At 42.5% G+C, this 18,348-nt stretch overlaps 1 protein-coding gene across 2 annotated transcripts in view; it reads right to left on the bottom strand.

The window, feature by feature from the left end:
- Window positions 1-1,662: 1,662 nt before the first annotated feature.
- Window positions 1,663-18,348, bottom strand: part of LOC117251805 (vang-like protein 1) — a 28,675-nt gene continuing 11,989 nt past the window's right edge. The window contains exons 4-10 of one of the 2 annotated variants that reach the window (XM_033618359.2): window positions 12,266-12,694; window positions 11,981-12,156; window positions 9,217-9,350; window positions 7,032-7,067; window positions 5,406-5,556; window positions 3,990-4,224; window positions 1,663-2,437 (exon numbers count right to left, since the gene is read on the bottom strand). In XM_033618359.2, the coding sequence (XP_033474250.1) occupies window positions 2,177-2,437; window positions 3,990-4,224; window positions 5,406-5,556; window positions 7,032-7,067; window positions 9,217-9,350; window positions 11,981-12,156; window positions 12,266-12,694 (1,422 nt within the window). In that variant the 3' untranslated portion in view covers window positions 1,663-2,176. The remainder of the gene's footprint in view (window positions 2,438-3,989; window positions 4,225-5,405; window positions 5,557-7,031; window positions 7,068-9,216; window positions 9,351-11,980; window positions 12,157-12,265; window positions 12,695-18,348) is intronic. The other variant, XM_033618360.2, reaches the window with a different exon arrangement.

Here is an 18,348-nt window from a genome sequence, read left to right as displayed (position 1 = left end):
TTCAGGTAATACAACTTAAGATTCAATGTTCGGTTTACCTCGGTGTATTTTCTGCCCGGGGGGTTACAGCTTTGAAATTGTAAAACCACATGCTGATCAGCCTCCATTTTCAATAGCAAACCTCTAATCTCTTTTCATCTCTCACCACTTCCTCTATCTCCATCGGCTTTTATTTCTCACCTGAATTAATGGGCCAGGCAGCAGCTGCACGGGGAGATAATATTGTCTTACACCACTGGATTGACTCTGGAAAGCTCATTACGATGCTAATTCTTTGTGTTGCTCTTCCTCTCTTGCATTCCTGTAGTTTCACTTTGCTTTGCTGTGTCCTCTTTTCTTTCGTAACTCATTGCTCGCTTCTTGTCTCCTTCTGCACACAGTGAAATAAAAACACGATTTTAAACAACAGGAGAGGTTTTTTAGCACTAAGAGGAGGCTTTCTTGATTTTGGGGTGAAGTGTCCCTTTAATAAAGGATACAAGGTGTCCCACTTATCAATTATTGCTGCATAAAAATACAACAATCAAATGAGTTGAAAAGGTCGATACAAATATTTATTTTTTTTTTACAAATGTGACTTTGACACAGCTGCTGTGGTTTTACGTGTTCTGTTGTATAAAAGAAAACCGGGACAAAGCATTTGGGAAAGCAATCTCTTTTCTTCATTAAGTTCCCTTTCTGTCTCCTTTCTTCACTCTCTCTCACACACACCCACACACACACTCGCACACACTTAAAAAAAACACTACACATGTATGCTGAACACATCCCAAGAATGTATAACTGAGGCACATGTGTAGTCAAGAGCTATATACAACCATCAGCACTCTAAAAGCCTAAACAAACTACACTGTCAGTGACCACAGTAACACTCGTGTAAATATAAATTTACAACATGACAGGTTTCATAAATACAAAAGGTTGTAAAAGCACAGATCAAATATTCATACAAATCAACAGTTTGAGTGAAGCTCAAGGCAGTGTTGCTGTTCCAGTAGCTGCAGATAGGTGGCAGTAGAGTGACACTGAGACAAAATACTGACAGCAGAAATACTGACACTGGGTTGAGCTAGTTAACACTAAATTATTTAACTTCTACACTTGTTTAAATAGTTGCCAACATGAGATAAGTGACTAGAAATTTGAGTGAAATCTTTGAAGTTGCTGAATTAATATTCCTTTAGGTTTTGTGTCACCTGATGGTCCAGGAGACGAGACATTACGCAGACAAATGCTGCAAAACTGCACCCTCCACGTGAAGAGTTAAGTTGAAAATCAGGGGCACAAAGTTGACACGAGATTTAAAAGGTCAACCACATGAACCTCATAGCCGTCCGAACATTTAATCTCTCTGCTAGCCTACAAAAAAAATCAGTGTACACTGCACAGACTTAACTGTACATACATAATAAGTAGTCGCATGTGTTCGTTCACAATCTATTGGCTAGACCATCTATATTCAGCTGTACTGTGGCTGGCATTCAGTCCAGGAGATTCCAGTGATTTGACATTTGCAAACATATCGTCATCTATTTACAGTCCAGTCATCTCTACAAATACAGCGCAGACTGACAAGGTAAAAAAAAAAAAAAATCTTTGACAAGGTAAAAAAAAATCATACAAGCAATGCACAATTTTGATATAAAAAGTCTGGAGGGATAAAGTATATTCACACATAAATACTGTACATACATCTGTAACACGGGACAGTTAAATAATCGAAGACTGAAAAAGAGCAGGGGTTCAGGTTCTATCAAATGTCCTGGTTACTATAGTAACGCTAAGGAGAAAGAAGAGACAGGTCAAGACAGATCCCGAGTGTACACAACACTCACAACACACATGCCTTTTCATCCTAAATCACACACACTCCTCCTATAATCATGAACTCTCCCACGCAGGCACACACCGGCACATGCAAAAGGAAGGAGAGAATGTGTGAGGGGTCATCTGTTGTGCATAGAGGAATACCTGAACCGTGTTCTGCAGACGTCAGGACAGAGAAATCCAAGCATATTCCCTCAGGACAAAGAAGAGGACACAAAGATACTCTATGTGAGGACATTAGATAAACAGAAGTACAAAAAACAGTACAAAAAGTTTGTTTTCTTTTTTGAAAAAATTCAGTCAGATAACAGTCCTGTGAGTCCAGAGTCAGCGGCATCGGTCCGCTGTGTTAAACTGAGGTTTCTGATTGGAGCAGCAGTAGAAACTTGTGAGACTTGGGGTCGATGTACTCCTCAGTCAGTCGGATGTATGGGATGGCCTTGACGGTCACAGCTAAGCTAAAGTCAAGACACCTCAGCAGGAACTCTGAGCCCTCCTTTATGCCACTGGTGACAGAAGCCTCGCTGACCAAAGTCCACTGGTCAGCCATCCAGCGCTCGGGGCCGTACTGCAGGGTCGGACCAGGGGCCAGGTAGGCCTCAAGGAAGGCCTGGATACACAGAAACAGCCAGTGATAGTATTAAGTCACCAAGATAAGAAATTTATTTTAAATTTATTGAAAGGTTAAAATGATATTTCAAGCGTATTGCATTCTGAGTGAAATAGGAGTTTAAACAGGTATCAGACACTTAATTTTAAAGATAATTTTTATCCGAATTTAAGACCGACTTTTTGCACAAATCACATTTTTCTCATTCAACCACCACAGGTAAGTATAAAGGTAAGTAGTATACAGTACATGTAGTCCAGTGCAGAGGTAGGTTTTATGTAGGTATTAGAGTGAGTTAGCTTAATCTACATTTTGCCAACAGGTAAGTATAAAGTAAAAAGACAGGCTGAATCCAAATGTCCAGTCTTCACCGCACTTCACCGTACTTCCAGACTCACAGACTTTGCAGGCACATTCCCTGGAAGTCTGGAAGTGCTTAGGGCTGTCCAAATCCACAATTCAACCAGTCCACAAGGGGCCTCAAGCGGACTTTCTGCAGACTTCCAGGGAGTTCGCTTGGGGTGCAGACTTCACTGATCTAATAACCCACAATTAACTGCAATATGGAGGTGACATTGTGGGTTTTTCAATTGCCGAAAAAAAGTATGAATGTGTAAAATAATTACTGATAGTATTGATAGGTCTATCAAAATGTTAATTGAATTGTGAAGGCCAGAAATAATATTCAACCACATCATGATACAGGGATATGTTGAAGTACAGGCTGTAGAGGGACTGAAAATACATTTTATTATTGCAGCCTATCAGGCTGTGCAGTGTAATTGGCTAAAAAATGTCCGAAAAACACAAAGGACAGCCTTCTAAAGTAAGTAATACCCAATTTATTGAGTTATAGTCCTACCCTTGGTAACAAATATTTCTGTTTTTTGATGTAGAGATGTATTAAAACACAAAAAAGGGCTATACATGGAATTTATATCTTGTTATCTGCAGGGACAAATTAGAAGGCACTGTTCATCAGCTTACATAACATACATATGAATATGACAGCAAGGATAGTTGAACGTTTCCACGGCAACAAGTAAAACAGTCTTGAGGCTGTCTATCAGCTGCTTACAGTCTCTGCCCCCGCAGACTTTACATGATGACAGTGAATACGTCACACTATGGACAACTGAAGTCTGCGAGGGCTCAGTCTGCAAGTCCAGAGGGTGAATGTTTGGATTCAGCTACAGTGTTAGAATAAGTGGTAGATTTAAAGATTTGTAATGTCAGAAATGTAGGTTTTCACATGGAAGAGATGGACTAATTTTGACTAAAAGAAATTGAAAGCCAGATAAATGGAATTAGATATAATCTTTGTAGCAATTAAGACTTCATAAATTCAAGACTTCATTTTTTTTTTACTTTTTAGGAGCTGCAGACACCCTCAATACAGAAGTGACACTGTTTGATTGTGTCCCCAGATTAAAAGCAATGACATGTAGTATGTTATAATATCTGATAAACATGAAGTATAAAAAAACTGACTCCTGTGGTTTTAAATATTATATAACACAGTATCTAATTCCAGGTCCAAAGCCACACTCACCTTAGGGCTCATGTTATTGACGAGGCAAAAAGCCAGGTGCTTCTGGATGCTCTCCATGCTGTGGCAGTGCTGCCTCCTGGTGGTGCGGAGGTACTTCTGCAGGGCCCGGGCCATTGAGGGAAAAATGGCCAGAGCTGCTTCACGCACATCCATGATGTCAGACGGTGCTGCGCGCTCATCCTCTTTCTTCATTCGCCGGACGTGTGTGAAGGCCTCCTCCACAGCCACCACCAGCCTGACACAGAGGGAGTATACACACAGTAATTAGCTCACTGTCAGCTCTCACTTTAATCCTTACTCTACCAGTGAGTTGAGTACATGATATCACTGGCTTCATCTATCATCTGTTAAAGTAAGCCTTTTGTCTTTCAGTCAGTCAGTTCTTTTGCCTTGAACCATGAGGGGGGAAAATACATTTTACAGACTAATCTGACAGGACAAGAATCTTCTCAGCAACATAATTTGCAGTTTGCAGTTATAATTGGCAGGTTACAATGTTTCCTGTTTATTAAACTGATTTCATTTTCTTTATGGGTCAGAGATGATAATTAAGCTTCAAGTTTATGACAGTGCTCTCAAAGGATAGGTGGACAGTTTTTCAAGCCTCTGTTAAGGTGCCCATACGTACATTAACACAGGTTTGCTTTAATTATTCCTCCAGTTTATACTGGATAATAAGAGATCCCTGGGTTTTTGAATCCGAGGGGGGTTCGAACCCGGGGTGGGGGAGCCCTTCTGTGCGGAGTCTGCATGTTCTCCCCATGTCAGCGTGGGTTTTCTCGGGGTACTCTGGCTTCCCCCCCTAGTCCAAAGACTTGCAGGTTAATTGGTGACTCTGAGTGATTGTCTGTCTCTATGTGTCAGCCCTGTGATAGTCTGGTGACCTGTCCACAGGGTGTACCCCGCCTCTTGCCCAGTGTCAGCTGGGATAGGCTCCAGCCCCCTTGTGACCCCCAACAGGATAAGTGGTTACAGAAAATGAATGAATGTCTGTACACAATATTGCCAGAGAAAGTGAAAGCCAACCCCAGATTCCCTTCACTTGGCATTTGACCTTGCTTGCTGTGCTTTGCAATAGCTCTCTCTTGGATGTGTGCACAGCAAAATAAGAAGAACATAAGGAAATACAGGCAGAGGGCAGAGTCTCTGGAGATAAATACACTAACACACTTATAGTGGGTCAGAAGCGATGACTGAGTGGGATTATTTTTGTATGAATCTATACTTTAGGCCCACCACTATATTGTTATTTAGGGGAAATCCTGCATAGTAAACCTTATGGAGGCAAAATGAGATGTGCATTCAGACCAATGAGCAAAATTGCACTCACATCTACACACTGAGCTGCAGTTATGAAAGGGTCTATGGATCATTAAGTTGCCCTCTGACATGCTGTCGATTGTTTCTGTGACTCACCTGGCTCTACGTTTCCGGACCCTCCTCTCATAGTCGGCCTCTTCGTAGTAAAGCTCATTGTGGGCGCTGTCTTTGCGTTTACCGGCAGCTGCAACCATGGCCCGTGACTGATTCCCATTACCAGGCTGCGCTCCTGCTGTGTTCCCAGGGGCTGCACCGAAAGGCGAGGACAGAGGCAAATTGGTTATATCATTTTGAGCAGAGGGAAATAGCCTCTGACCTCACCGGGGTCTCTGACTCTGATTAATGGGCTGTATCTCAATCTGAATCACGGACAGAAAAGGTCAGACGGGAGGAGAGCTAAGATCTTACACATCAGTGAAGGAGTACAAATATGAATCAACCTCTTTGGTCAGTATCATGTATTTTATAGGTTTGAGAAAGACTTGAGAGGAGTGTATATTAATCTTTGTTACTTATCTAGGGCACCCTGCCAGATCATGTATCTCAGTCACAGAGAATGTTAATTATAACACTGAGAAAAGAGACAGCATCTTCTCCTCGGAAAGTCTGATGCACAAACCTTTATATTGCAGGGTGGTTTAAATATTCATCATTTTACACATCAAAGGCCACACTTCTTGCCTGATGTGTGAATTCACTGGTTAGTGTGACAAACCCATAAAGCTAATGCAGCTTGTACGGCAGCACATTAGAGTTCTTGGGGCTTTATTGAGGGGGAGTAGGGTCTGTCCATATTAATGAAGATCAGCAGAGTTTGGGGGGAGGTTGTGGAGACTAAACGCTGCAGGTCAGGTGAGGATGTAAATCATTAATAATCTGATCTGCATATGTGCGCATATGTGTGTGCAGGTGAGGAAGAGAAGCTGAATGCAGCAGTAAAACATGGATGAAAAGCTATCCTTGTGTATGGAGAGAATGTCGTCAGATAATTTGCACACAGAGCACTGTAGATATTTTCCACTGAAAATACAAGTAAACACCGGCCTCTTTAACTTTCTGTCCTACATATTCATGCTATGAGAAGAGAGACTTTGAGTGACTGTGAATGAGAAGGAGAGAAGGGGAGGCGGGTGGGGGTTGAATTGAGTGAAAAATGAAAAGAAAGAAGGGGAGAAAAAAAAAAAGGAAAGTGAGAGCGAGCCGAGCTGGAGACGGGCTGAGCGGGAGGAAGGAGAGCTGTGGGAGTATGTGAGGAATGAGCGTTACTCTGATGAATTATTTAAGGCTTGAAATTCCACGGCCCCCTAGAGGCCTCTCCGCTGCACTTTGATAGGGAAAGGGGGGGTGGGGTGGATGGGAGGTGCTATGAGGACACCATAACCCACACTGCATCCTGCCCATAGATCATCAAATCCACTGTGCTGTGTAGCAGGTGGGGGATCTATGGGTGGTGAGTTGAGGACCCTTTTAACTGCAGGAAAGAGTGCAATATGTGGCATCACAGGATGTGTGTGCGGGTGCTGAGAGGCTATATATCAAGTGCACTGTGTGTGTGTGTGTGTGTGTAGTAGGAGTGCTCGCCACTGATGCAATATGTACATTATGTCAGGGACGGAGGCTTCAGAGTGCAGTAAAGATGGAGTGAGCTGAGCCGTGAAATCAGCGGCTTCCTGTGATAAAGTGCTGCGTACAGTGATGTTGAGGACTTTTATCTGTACTTACTGTCCAAAAGATATTTTCTCAGTTTGTTCTTAAAAGCTGATCGTGGAAGAGATGGAGATGGAAAAGAAAACATCACAACAAGAAAGCAGTAGCAGCATGGGACATAGTTAAAGAAATATTGTATGACTGGGATGATGGTCTTTTTATAAAACTAGCCTGGAAATGGTGCTACAGGACCAAAAAAACAAACAAAGAAAAAGAAAACAGAGAAAAAAGGGCTGTGGCATTTGCGTTTGCATAAGAGGTAGAAAACCTACAACTACCAGAATGCAATGCGCCTCACCGAAGCAATAAATTAAACGGGAAAGCAAAAGAAGTGCAGTTATGAAATCTTGGTTTATATTTGATCAGCACTGCCTCGTTTTACTGTTTGATCTCAGTTTTTTCAGCCTCTATTCTCACAATACAGGAAACTGTGGCACCCATTTCCTGTTCATACATTCTCATATTACAGCCAAACAGTGCACCAAAGTATGTTTCTGAAGACATTTTAGGCTAGAAACAGGCAATACAGTAACATAATCTTGGTCTATATTTGATCAGCACTGCCTAGTTTTACAGTTTGATCTCAGTTTGAGAGACAGAGAGAGGGGTGGTTCTCTCTCTTCATTTGCTTCCATACTCTTTGTCTGTGGTGGCATCCATCCATCTTCATCCGCCTATCTGGGTAGCTGGGGCAGCAGGCCTAGCAAAGCACCCCAACATCGTTCTCCCCAACAACACTTTCTAGCTCCTCCTGGGGGACCCCAAGGTGTTCCCAAACCTGATGAGATATGTAATCCCTCTAGTGTGTTCTGGGTCTACCATGGGGCCTCCTACCAGTGGGACGTGCCCGGACCACCTCTAATGGGAGTTGCCCAGGAGGCATCCTGATCAGATGCCCAAACCACCTCAACTGACCCCTTTTGACGCGAAGGAGCAGCGTCTTTACTCCGAGCTCCCTACGGATGTCAAAGCTCCTTACCCTATCTCTAAGGCTGAGCCCAGCCGCCCCATGTAGGAAACTCATTTTGGCCGCTTGTATTCACAATCTCATTCTTTCGATCACTACTCAGAGCTCATGACCATAGATGAGGGTTGGGATGAAGATGGACAAGTAAATCAAAAGCTTTGTACAATCTGTAGTTTCAACAACAGCCATAGAGCCAGTGAAAATCTGAGCTGGAAGTGAACTGGAAGAGCTGGGAAATTAGCAGGGAGAGTTGTGCTCTGGTAAGATGGGGGGAAATTTACCATAGTTCATTTACACATACTACCCACATTGTCTTGATACAAAGTTGGTTGAAAATCAGCAAAGTATCCCTTTAAACAGGGACCTGTTTCACACAGACGGACTTTGACTGTGACTTAGATATTACAAATAATCAGACTTTAGATATACGGCCGTGGCTCAGTTAGTAGAGCAACTTGTCCACTAATTAGAAGATCAGTGGTTTGTTCCCGGCTTCCTCCAGGTGGCATGTTGCAGTATCCTTGGGCAAGATACTGAGTCCCAAATTGCTCCTGATGGCTGTTCCATTGGTGTGTGAGTGCGTTTAAGCTCAGTAGATTTAGGCTAAGTAGCAGGTCGCACCTTGAATGGTAGTCTGGGCGACCAGTGTGTGAATATGTCATGTAGTGTTAAAAGCGCTTTGAGGGGCCAGAAGACTGGAAAGGTGCTGTAAAAGTGCAGGTCCGTTTACCATCAGTCTGTTGCACAAAGCTGTCAAGTTCTTGACTATCTTAAGTAAGACTTATTTGCTGTAACACAGTAACAACACTACACACTAACTCCCTCAGAACTGTTGTTTTACTTCTGGGAAAATTCAACTGTTACAAGAACTCTTCACCTGAAAAATCCAGTGAGGTGTGTAACAACACAAAAACTTGCCCAATATAAAATGTGCTCGTAGCAGAGCTGACATGTGGCTTCTTAATGTGGCAAGGCTCACTACTTCTGAGCCACGATTTCCCCCTTTCTTATTGTTTGTTGCCACTGACTGTTACCATGGAAACACGGCTATTTAGTTCAGACTCAGCCCGGGGCTAAGTCAAAACAAAATATATCAGTCTTCATATACGCGAAACTGTCAAGTGTAGACTAAATAAAACTGGCCCTTGGGAACCAATGAAACACTAGGAGGGACATCAAAACAAATGTTATAAAATATAGAGGGTTATTTTTGGGACAGATGAGGCGACTCACCGTCCACATTGTAGACCTTTAACCCAGCCAGGTGTTTGGCAGCTCGGTGCTTAGAGGCAGAGAGAAGGGCTGGGTTATGGAGTGGGAAATCTCTGTAGTAATACTCCAGAATGGACAGAGCGGCCTTCTGAATGCTGTGAGATGAGAGAGAGAGAGAGAGAGAGAGAGAGAGAGAGAGAGTGAAAGACAGAAGAAATATAATTTACATCATGGCTGACTTATATAAAAAAATAAATGATGTCCTTTCATCTACTGAACATTGAGTTTTTAGACGAACAGAAGAGGTTCTGTTGATCTGCTTTTTTTTATTTTTGCATGATGAAGCCTGACGAAGGTGTGTAATTAAAATGTTGCTTCAATTAAACGTGTACCTCACGTATTTACTATTGCACAATGTCTGACTCATGATGGACAGTTAAAAGGGATCTAAATTGAGGCATCAGAACCAGAGATATTATCTTTTTTATTCCTATTCTTCTTTGTCACAACATGCCTACCTTACCCACAATGCAACTTGATATCGATCAATATGGAAAAAACTGGCATGATCATATTTTTTGCCATATCCCCCAGCCCTCACCTGCAAACAGACTCTGATGTGTAAAATTGATGAGGTTCCCCTTTAAGTATTTAGAAGCTATTATTATAGTATTTATTCTTAGTCTGTTTCTGCCTCCTGTCCAGGTTTTAACCTTCATGTAAATTATAAGCCCATTAAGCTTTTAGCCTCATCACACAAACCTTATCTAATGACCGCAGTTGTCTCCCAGCCCTGTCGTAGTCACACTCTCGATCAGCACAGAAACAAAGTGAGACAGCCGTAGGACGAGCGCCTGTGTCTGGCACTTTGTCATCCCTCCCCCGAAACTCCGAGAATAGCTCGCCTTGAGCTAGCTAGACGAGGAGGCTGATGAGTAACTCAATTACTGCCTGTGCCAGTCTTCCCTGTGGACACTGGCCTCCAATTACTGTGACCAAGTTCTAGTGTGTGTGTGTGTGTGTGTGTGTGTCTCAATGTGTACTGTATAGAAAGGTCGTATTCATATGTAATTCATTCTAATATGTTTGTAATTATAGTTTCTTCTTTTCCTCATTAGGAGGTACAGTGGTGGAAAAAAGTTTTCGGACACCCTTAAAATTTTACACAATCTCAAATATTATCATGAAATATTTGTGGAAAAATCTTTTTTGTGGTTCAAAAGGTGTGGCTGCATTAGACAGATACAAACAAATACAAATTATATTTTTTTGTTTATTGTTTACAAGAAAAACTAACAAAACTAAATTCTTGACAGTCAGTTCTCAACATTGTCGGTATCAAAGTCAACAAATAACAGAGAATGTGTTCAAAACTGAACAAAAAATAAATAAACCATCACATCATCAAATTAATATTTAGTAGTCCTGCCACTGGCACGTAGTAGAGCTCTAAACCTGGCTGGCATGTTCCCCACAAGCCTTTCACACTGTTGAGGGGTAATCTTGTCCCATTCTTCTTAAATTACTGCTTTTAATTCTTCTAAATTCTTTGGTTTATGCTTTGAAACAGACCTTTTGATAATCCACCACAGATTTTCAATGGGGCTCATGTCCGGGGATTGAGCTGGCCACTCTAAGACCTGGATACTGTGCTCCTGCAGCCAAGTTCTACTGGCCTTGGATGTGTGGCAAGGGGCATTATCTTGTTGAAACATCCAGTTTTTACCTCGACGGAACAGTGCACGCGCAGAAGGGAGCATGTGGGTTTCGAGAATGGTAAAATACTTGGTAGAGTTCAATGTGCCATCACAGACAGTGAGATGACCAACACCAGCAGCACTCATGCATCCCCAAACCATGATACTGCCTCCACCATGCTTGACAGTAGGTACTGTACATGCTGGAGATAATGCTTCGCCTGGCCTTCTGCGTACCCTCACATTAGCAGGAGGAAGATAAAGCTGGAAACTGGACTCATCTGACCACAAAATCTTCTTCCAATTCCTGGCTGTCCAGTTCTTGTGTGCCTGGGCCCAACGACGCCGGGCTAACCTCTGTCTCTCATTGATCAGGGGCTTCTTGATAGCCTTGTAGGACCTTAAGCCATGATCTAAAAGTCGGCCACGTACAGTGTGGGTGGAACACTGGACACCAGTTTGGTTTGACCACTGCTGCTGAAGCTCCTGTGATGTCATTCGGCGGTTTTGCCTGCACATGCGGATCAGGATGCGGTTATTTCTTGCTGAAGAAACCCTTGGACGCCCAGATCTTGGTTTGTCTTCCAAGCTGTTGGGTTGTCTGTATTTCTGCAGAGTGTATCCAACTGCTGAAGGACTGCATCTGCACTTCCTGGCTATCTGGCGGCAGCTGTACCCTTCCTGGCTGAGAATCTTTATCTTCAGGCATGTTTCCTGCGTTAGGTTCCTTGTTTTAGCCATTTTTGTGTCTGAAGAACTTTCAAATGTGCTGGCTTTATGTAGACACGAAGCTTGGCAACAAAAATTGTGTCTTTTAATAAAAAGAACGACCTTCATCACTGGTACCAAAATGACCCAATACTCAAAATTTCTTATGTATTTTTATGGAACCAATCAATTTTAAGTTTTAATGGCTTTTTTAGGATTTCTTTAGTATTTTGGCTGTGACTGTACTAAAAGAAATTGCACTTGAAGACCTAAGAGTGATTCTTAATGCAATATTTCACAAATGCATGGGGTGTCCGAAAACTTTTTTCCACCACTGTATATGAAACTCATAGAGGAGTTTAATAACAGTGTTTGCGTACCTAAGCTGTCCTATGTTGTAGTGACGTGTCTCTCCGTCTGTGGAGCGGATGACACACACGCTGTAGCAGGGCTGGAGGTGGCGGAGCTGCAGCAGCACCACGGCCAGGTAGTGGACAAACAGCTGGGAGTCCACGAGGGACACAGCAAACTGGACGATCCCATGGTAATCCTCGTCCTGCTCAGAACACATCACAGGTTCAGTGAAAACATTGCTGGATGAAAACCTCAGATAATATTTCTTATCTTTGGAGCCATAAAAATACTTTTAATAGTCTCAAAGTCACCTGTGCATCGAGGATCCGGACCCCATAGAAGAGCCAATAAGACATGGTGAGCAGGAGTGTAAGTGTGGTGAGGAAGGCACGGTACACACACACTCTGGGCAGGCTCGCACGGCCTGGCTTAAGAAACAAGGCCCACATGGCCAACAAGAGGATGAGGAGTTTAAAGGCGATGGAGAGGAAGAGGCCCTCGCAGGCTGCACCACAAGCCTGCAGCCTGTCTGGCCACATTACAGCTGGAAGAAGCAGGAAGGCCAGGGGCGTGGCCAGCACCAGCAGCCCCACACATGAGCCCACAGCCAGGGGAAGATAACGGCGGAAGCCTTGGGTCCGGTCCTGCATTTCCTTCCCCAGTCCAACAACTTCCTCCTGAGAGATACTCAGCTCTGAGGTGCCCGTCACCGCGGTGGTGGTTTCCCCCCAGTTATCATCCTGAGGGACAAAAGAGGGAACGTTAAGTGAGGGTACACTCAAGCCATGGATGTATTTTTGGAGCTGTTGGATTGTCTGTGTTGGCTCTTAAAGGGTTGATTTACCCAAATCACACAGCAGCACAGAAAGTCTATACAATCAGCACAGTTTCAAAGTGAACTCCCAAGATGTCACCAATTCAGTATCCAACCACGTCTTGCCTTCTGTTCCTGAGGTATAGTGTTGAGTAATGACCTGAAAACATTATGATGTCACAGTGAAGTTGACCCTTGACCTTTTGAATAAAATGTCATCACCTCATCATTAGATATCTGTGTGAAATTTTTTCACAATTAGTGGATAAATTCTTTAGTTATGGCCAAGGATAATGTTGTGTGAGGTCACAGCAACCTTGTCCTTTGACCTTCAAACACCAAAATCTAATCAGTTCAAGTAGATGTTTGTGCCAAGAAATTCCCCCAAAGTGTTCTTGAGATATTGTGCTCATGAGAATGTGATGGATGAGGTCACAGTGACCTTGACCTTTGACCACCAAAATCTAATCAGTTCATCATTGTGTCCAATTAGGTGTTTGTACCACATTTAAAGAAATTCTCTCAAGGCATTCTTGAGTTTACAGTTTCTTATTTGTACAGGTTAGGGGGTGGGTGATATGGCCCTAAAATAATATGATGATATTTTGGGACCTTGGCCTCGTTTCTTCTTTCTTTCTCCCGCCGCCTCTTTGAGCTCCAATTTGACCCCCTAAACATGCTCAAAAACTCACCAAAATTGGCACACATGTCAGGACTGCCGAAAAATTAGATAAAATGAAAAAATGAACCCCTAAAGTGCCAAAAATGGGCTCTCTAGCGCCACCTAGGCACATTAAAATGGCCACTGTGGCCCGTAGGAATGTTGTAGAAAGGTCAAACCAAAACTGGCTTGTTCATCTCATCAAGACCTACAAATCACTGACTGAATCCCCTGACCTTAATCCAACAGGAAGTGAGCTATTCGTCTATATTTCATGCTGAAAACAGTTACCTGCTGCATCTGGAAAAAGTGGATGAAAAAACAAAAACAATGACCTACAAGATGCTAAAAGGCTTCATACAGCTGAGGGGCACAAATCTGGGTGATCATTTTCTGTGGTTTGTCTCTAAGAACGACCCCTTTCACATTACATATAGTTACTGTTGCACTGAAAATGTAAAAACATCGGCCACTGTATAGGGTGACCAGATCCCAGCAAACCAAACATGAGACAAAGAGTAGTTTGTGTAGACCTATGCTGAGAGGTAGTCTAAAAATTTTCATATAATGTCTAATGTAAAATATAAAAATTTCTGTTCTTCTTGTGTCACTTCATGTCGTATCCCCCTTACCCCAATGTGACACTGAAAAATAAAATAAATAAGCAAATTTCCCACCAAAACTCATAGACAATCTCCTTTCACCAGTTTTCCAGTCTTTGTGATACTTTCCATCATACTCTGCCTAAATCTGCATATCTTGTAACTCTGTGGTGACTGTTGGGCTTTGTGTATACGATGCTGACAGGTTCACCTGCACTTGACCCACGTGTGCGCAGTTTGATTGACATCAAACACGGCCTGTGATGACAGCCTTCCCTGCTTTCTTTACAGCCGTTAGATAAAAAAGACAGATTTTAGAAAAGCAGTGGTTCGACTTTTGAAAACCAGAGCCAATGAAAATGCGGGACATCATCTAGAAAGGGATAAAAAGCTGTGCAGCACTGCACAAAGTGGGACACCTGGTCTCCCTATTAATTCAGCTGTATATGTCATTTTCTCACAAAATCTGTTCACCTGTACTGTACAAGGGTAGAGGAGACAGATATCTTCTAACCTGGGCAAAGAAAACCATAACTATCTACATTCCTCGATACCACGAGAGGTAGCTGAAAGAGATGTCTTTGTGTCATTTTGAAATAGCTGACATATTAGACAAATCAGGGTAAAATTCATAGAAAATTGGCAAATCAACCGAAGAATATAAACCGGAATCTGACAGCCAACAATGTCTCCATTATCCTATTTTACTCCCGAGCAGTCATAGATTTTATGCACCATGCACACACAGCACATCCTTCATGCTATTTAGAGATGTTTCATTTTCTTGGAGTTTTGCCTCATTATGACAGGCCTTCAAAGTCCCATTGAAGTAATGTAAGATGACAGGTTGGGGAGTGCTGTAACGTTCATGTTGGCAGGGAGATGCCGACATATGCGTGCACACACACACATACGCACAATGACTCACAACAACAAAGCTGGAGCTTTCCAAGCCCATCATCGCAAATTAGAGTCATTTTTTTTTCTTTCTAGCCAACAGGGTCATTTTAAGCATAAATCATTCCAAGAAAGAGAGACAAGGAGTATAAATTAATGACAAGTCTGCTCTAAAGAGGTATTTAAATTTTTGTGTGCTTGTCATTAATTCATATAATTAGCCATTCATTGTTCCCCAGAGTGTCACTGCATTGTATATCTCTCCGTGTACAACCAATCACAGGAGCAGCAGCTGCAGAGAATGGGATGAGGGCTCCGACAAAAAAAGACAAGCTGAACAGATAAGCTTTTGTGGCTTCACACACGTGTGCACACACACACCTAGGCACATCAAACAATTGGTAAAGCCTCAAACTGGAGCCATATGGGCCGAATGAAGCTGCTGGGAAACCAGACAGAAGATGGTCACATTAATTCTCACCTGTGTATCCCACTGTAAACCGTGCCTATTAATAAGTTAATATAGCTAACTTTGGCATATTAACTGAACCCTGCTGCTATATGTGGAATATGAGATTGACATTGCATATTTCCAATCAGGAAAATGCAGCATGAACATGGCGCATAAATTTGAATTCTGCCCTCCATTACCATTCACAGCTAATTAACTCAGCCATGCTGGAGGAGGGGATGCCAACAGGAGCCAGAAGATGAATGAGCATGAGCAGAGGAGAGGGAGGGAAAGTGAGAGAGGGGGGTGGGGGTGGGGGGGGGGTGGCAGTGGTTAAGGTGTGAGATATAAGTAAGAAAAGAGGAGGGAGTGATGTAGAGGCAGCATTTAATACTGTCTGCCAGACTAATGTGTGAGGCCAGAGGTTAGCTATGTAAGTGCAGTGTCAACTCCATTTAGTATGCGATCCCATTTCTATTTCTCACACATCTCTCCTCCTTTGCTCCCTTTCTTTCTCCCTTAAGCCGACTCATATAATAGGGTCCAACCTCTGGAGCAGGGTCTGTGAACAATCAACGTCATTCCCCACTTTCGTGAGAGAGCAGCACAAGTGGGAATAGAAAAACAATATCCCATTAGCTTGACAGTTCATTCTTTACTGTGGAAACAGCAGTTGACTTTACATTCTCCACTTAAGGCCCATTTATTCACCTGTTCTGGAGCTGTTGACAGCATTACACAATATTCAGAGGCAAATAGAGATTGTTTGGTTGCTATTTGTGCATAGACCTGTGTCTTTAAGAGTATGCATTGTGTAAATAAGAATTTTACTCATATTTGGCCCTCTGTCCACATTAAACTTTTGTTTATCACATTAAATAAATGTCCAGACATACAAAACTGACACCAAAGAACTAGTGTCGGCAAAAGATGACTGTTGTGTCTTGCCAAAAACATGCACTTGAACACAGCACAGAGAGTACAGCCAACGGCCGAACTAACATGTATGTTCTGCCCCTGTGTGAACAGAAATAACCCTCCATACCAGCAGGGGGTGGTCTGTATTTCTCATTCAAAAACCAGAAGACTGGACGACCAAATTCAAGACACAAGTTAGGAAACAGGCGACAAACGTTGAGTAGTTCTTATGGTGAAGGACACACCGCAAAACTAAGTGGACATACAGCGACATTGACCGATGGCCGACTTGTTGACTTTTGCCATACGTAATACATTATATGGACAATGTGGATTTTCACAATCTCAAAATAACGATTTGACTGTTCTGTCACGGGCACTGGAAATATTGTTAATTATTTTTATAGGCTGTATTAATGCACCAATATCAGATTAGCATTTTATTGTTCTGTTGTCTCACAACAGAAGCAGAAAAATATGCACATGAAAGCGACTTAATCCTCAGTTCAGCTGTACTTAAACACAGAACGGGTGATTATAGAGCTCAGGAGAAACCAGACTGTCTGTATCACCCATCACCAGATGTCAGCTATCAGGCACAGTTTTGTATTTACTGGTTAAAAAGAGGAGGTAGCAGACAAAATTTGACTTATTTTATTTTCCTGTATTTTATAAAAATGACCAAAATTGACACCTAGTAGGTGTCAAAGGTTTAACTACATGCAATAGGGCTTTTTCAAGGAAGTCATTTTGACACGCCGCAGCAGGGAAAGCACAGGTCTAAATAATAAAATGGATGTCCTGGTATTATGCATGCTGGCTCACTTGAATACAACAGAGCCACCTTTATGTTATTAGTAACCCAACAGTTCAGGAAAACAAAAATCAGCATTCTTTAATCAAAACATTAAAGGTCCAGTGTGCAGGATTTTTGGGGGAATATATAGGCAGAAATGGAATATAATATAATAAGTATGTTAGAATGAGAATGTCTACAAAGTCCTTGTCATGGAGATCACCATGTTGCACTACCGTGTTTCTACAGTAGCCGAGAATGGACAAACCAACCACTGGTACTAGATAGGGCCAATCATGTTTAGTCAGTGTCGGAAAAAACATTAATTTTTTTAGCGTGAATCTGCTTTATTTAGTGTTTTTACTGCTTTAAATCAGTGGGTCCATTTTTTTTTTGGAGAGTAGAAGACCTCTGTGGATAATTCGGCTCCTGGTAAAAACCCTCTGAACATGTGGATCTTACAAAAAGGTGAGCACAGATTAGCAGGTGCTTGGCTAGCAGCTCCTCTCTGACAAGCTGAACGCTGTAGGAGAAACACTGCTTTGTAACATGAAACAGCTTTATTCAGGGATTTTACCGGTTTAAATCATCAGGTCCATTTGTTTTGGAGAGGAAGAGACCTCTGTGGATAATTTGGCTACTGGTAAAAACCTCCTGAACAATGAACACTGAGGGAAATCTAACCATAAGTGGCTGCATCTGCAATCCTCACTGCTAGGTGCCTCTATCCCCTTAAATCTTACACACTGGGCCTTTAATTCACCTTATAGGAACTCTATAGTGTATCTATATGATTCAGAGTCTGATTCAAGTTGTCAATGCATGGTTCTCAACATGGGCCAGCAGCTAGTAAGTAGCTGTGCTAGTGCAACAGTGCTGACAGAGCCAACAGTGTTAACCTGGGGAGGAACCAGAGGGTGGGTGCTACGCTTCTACGATGATGCTATCCCCATATCAATGGTAAGCGCCGTATGACTGAAGTGCAGATTGGCGGCAATTAGCAAGCCAGTGGGATATACACACAGGACTCACATGCACTAACATGCACATGCAGCTGGACCTACTATCACAACAAACCACAGAAAGACTTGCCTTAAAACACACACAGAGGGAGCATGATTTTACTCTCTGCTCAAGGTGCCATTACTCCACTATACCTTTACATAGCAAATAGTTGTTTGCTCATATATTAATGCTGTAAATGTCGGATCTAGAACCTTTAACAATTCCTCTGTCGGGGCATTTATACAGACAA

This window comes from Epinephelus lanceolatus, chromosome 14 (assembly GCF_041903045.1).
Source record: "Epinephelus lanceolatus isolate andai-2023 chromosome 14, ASM4190304v1, whole genome shotgun sequence".
Classification (NCBI taxonomy): domain Eukaryota; kingdom Metazoa; phylum Chordata; class Actinopteri; order Perciformes; family Serranidae; genus Epinephelus; species Epinephelus lanceolatus.
Note: the sequence above shows the minus strand (reverse complement) of the source record. Positions and strands in the feature narration are given on the sequence as shown.